The sequence below is a fragment of the Erigeron canadensis genome, chromosome 4, assembly GCF_010389155.1.
Source record: "Erigeron canadensis isolate Cc75 chromosome 4, C_canadensis_v1, whole genome shotgun sequence".
Lineage (NCBI taxonomy): Eukaryota > Viridiplantae > Streptophyta > Magnoliopsida > Asterales > Asteraceae > Erigeron > Erigeron canadensis.
This window is the reverse complement of record NC_057764.1, coordinates 29,071,723-29,073,915: the sequence shown is the minus strand read 5'-3', so window position 1 is coordinate 29,073,915 and position 2,193 is coordinate 29,071,723. Positions and strand designations below refer to the sequence as shown.

The 2,193-nt window shown below is 31.2% G+C and overlaps 1 protein-coding gene across 1 annotated transcript; it reads right to left on the bottom strand.

Moving 5' to 3' along the window:
• Positions 1-224: 224 nt before the first annotated feature.
• Positions 225-905, bottom strand: LOC122597330. Its single transcript, XM_043769936.1, has 2 exons — positions 753-905; positions 225-506 (listed from the first exon to the last, which is right to left on the bottom strand). Exons 1-2 carry the CDS (start codon positions 903-905, stop codon positions 225-227), a joined length of 435 nt encoding a protein of 144 aa, XP_043625871.1.
• Between the last annotated feature and the right edge of the window lie 1,288 nt (positions 906-2,193).

Sequence of the window (2,193 nt, the reverse complement as noted above, 5' to 3'; positions counted from 1 at the left end):
TGCGGGGGTGGGAAAGATCACTGCATTATTATTTATTAAAAACAATCAAAAGACGTACACGCGATAGAGTCATTAAGACTACTCGATTACAGCATGTATCAATGAACTTAATTCATTGATATATACCGATACAGCAATATAATGCAGTTTTTTATTAAACACTACGTACAACAAAAAGACAACTGATGATGATCTTGTCATTATATAGCTAGCTAGCTAGATAGCTACACACATTGTCCATACTTGAGTGCATTGCACCTATAGGGATAACAACATGGTTCGGTGAGTCCGCCACACCCAGATTTGGCAGGAAGGCAATCTGCGTCGCGTTTGCACCTTCCGTCAAAGTACCCGTCACATGTAAGGCCTTCACAGCACCAATCAAGCGCGCCACACGGATCGTCAGGAGGAACGCAGCTATTCTCTTTTCCGTTCACATGCCGCGATAGTGTCACTAACCTCCCATCTTTTAAACTGAATCGTCCAAGTTGAACCGGATTCTGATCCTGGATAGATCGAGAAATTGTAGTAGAAAAAAAAAAACATAATTAATACATATGTCAATACATATTACTGTATATTTTCCATCAAATTAAAGATATATAACGCGAGAGGAAGTGTTAAGAATATACAATAATAGTAACATATGCATATTGTTGTATCTATATATAGTAAGCTAACTAACATGCATATATGTTATTGTAAAAGATGTATAGGTAATTAATGAAATATATATATACACACGTACTGACCATAATCCCTGATGGCTGCATGTAAGGTGTTTTTTCTTCCACGACCATGGAAATCACCTCATCATTGTTGGAAGAAGAACACAATACCAAACTGATCGTATTTGATATAACAAGTAGAAAAATCACCATTGCATACATATTATTGTTATTCATGATTATATAATTCCTTTTTAGTAATATTATATATATTTCTATTTAAGGAAAGTGTTTGTATTGTGAGGTAGTATGGTAACTCAACTATCTATTTATAGCCGTCATTATTTTCTAATGATTCATAGATAGACCCGAATATTTTGAAATTTCACCCGATTACCCGATACTCATTTTGATGTAATGAGACTACTAATAATTAATTGCTCGTAGTAATTACCATCACATGCATGCTCCCAAAACGAGGTACACGTAAATCATCGATAAATGTACGTGGATCTCAAAAAATGAAAATTGGAAATGATTTTGTTGACTGCCACACCTGACCGGCTCCACACTGGGTGTATTAATTTGATTTTTCCGGACATTACCAGTGACGGATCCAGGATTTCAAATTACGTAGATCCTTAATTTTGACTCGACGACTTAGTTCTGGGATGGAAAATAAATTAAATGGGTCAGGTCACAAATGAAAGAAAAAAAGTAATGGAGAGAACCCTAACCCCAATACCTCGTATAAGTTATATGATACCAATATAATACTTCATACTAATCTTCACATGATAAATTATCGGTTCACAAATGCATATATATATATATATATATATATAAACATGAATTCTATACAAAGGCAGTTTTAGATTATTAATAATGCATAATACCAAAACCATTATAAATTTCATATAAAATACGTAAATATATATGAAAACTACTAAAATTAACATAATGTTATCATGTTTGTTTTCAAATATAAATTGGCCCTTCAAAACGCACAACAATTTTTTATATGTTTTTTACTTTAAAATTAATTTATGTTCAATACAAATCCATGTTTTGAAAAATTTATATAATTGGGGCCTTAAATTAATAAATGATAATAGTAATTAATAAATCTCAGCAGTTATCCAAGATTAAAAGAAAACATCAGATCTTGTTTTGAACGATTTTATATAATTTCAGGCTTAAATTAATAAATGTAATATTAAATTAATAATTGCTACATGTTAACAAAGATAAAAGAAAAAAAACATCAAATCTTGTTTCATTCTTTATACCTTAGCTCTTATAGCTTGTACTTTTAGCTAAGAAAAATATACATCATAAGTTGGTAAGCAACTACTCGTAGACAAAAAAAAAAAAAAAAAACCGTTGGGGCACTTCTAAGTTTTAATAAATTTATTAAAAGAAAAGGAAAAAATAGCACTCTGTTGGTTTTTGTAGTCACACGTGCTTCACCATATTTCTAGTCAGGGAGTATTAAATAATAACTACTGCATCTTCTTTCTTTCAT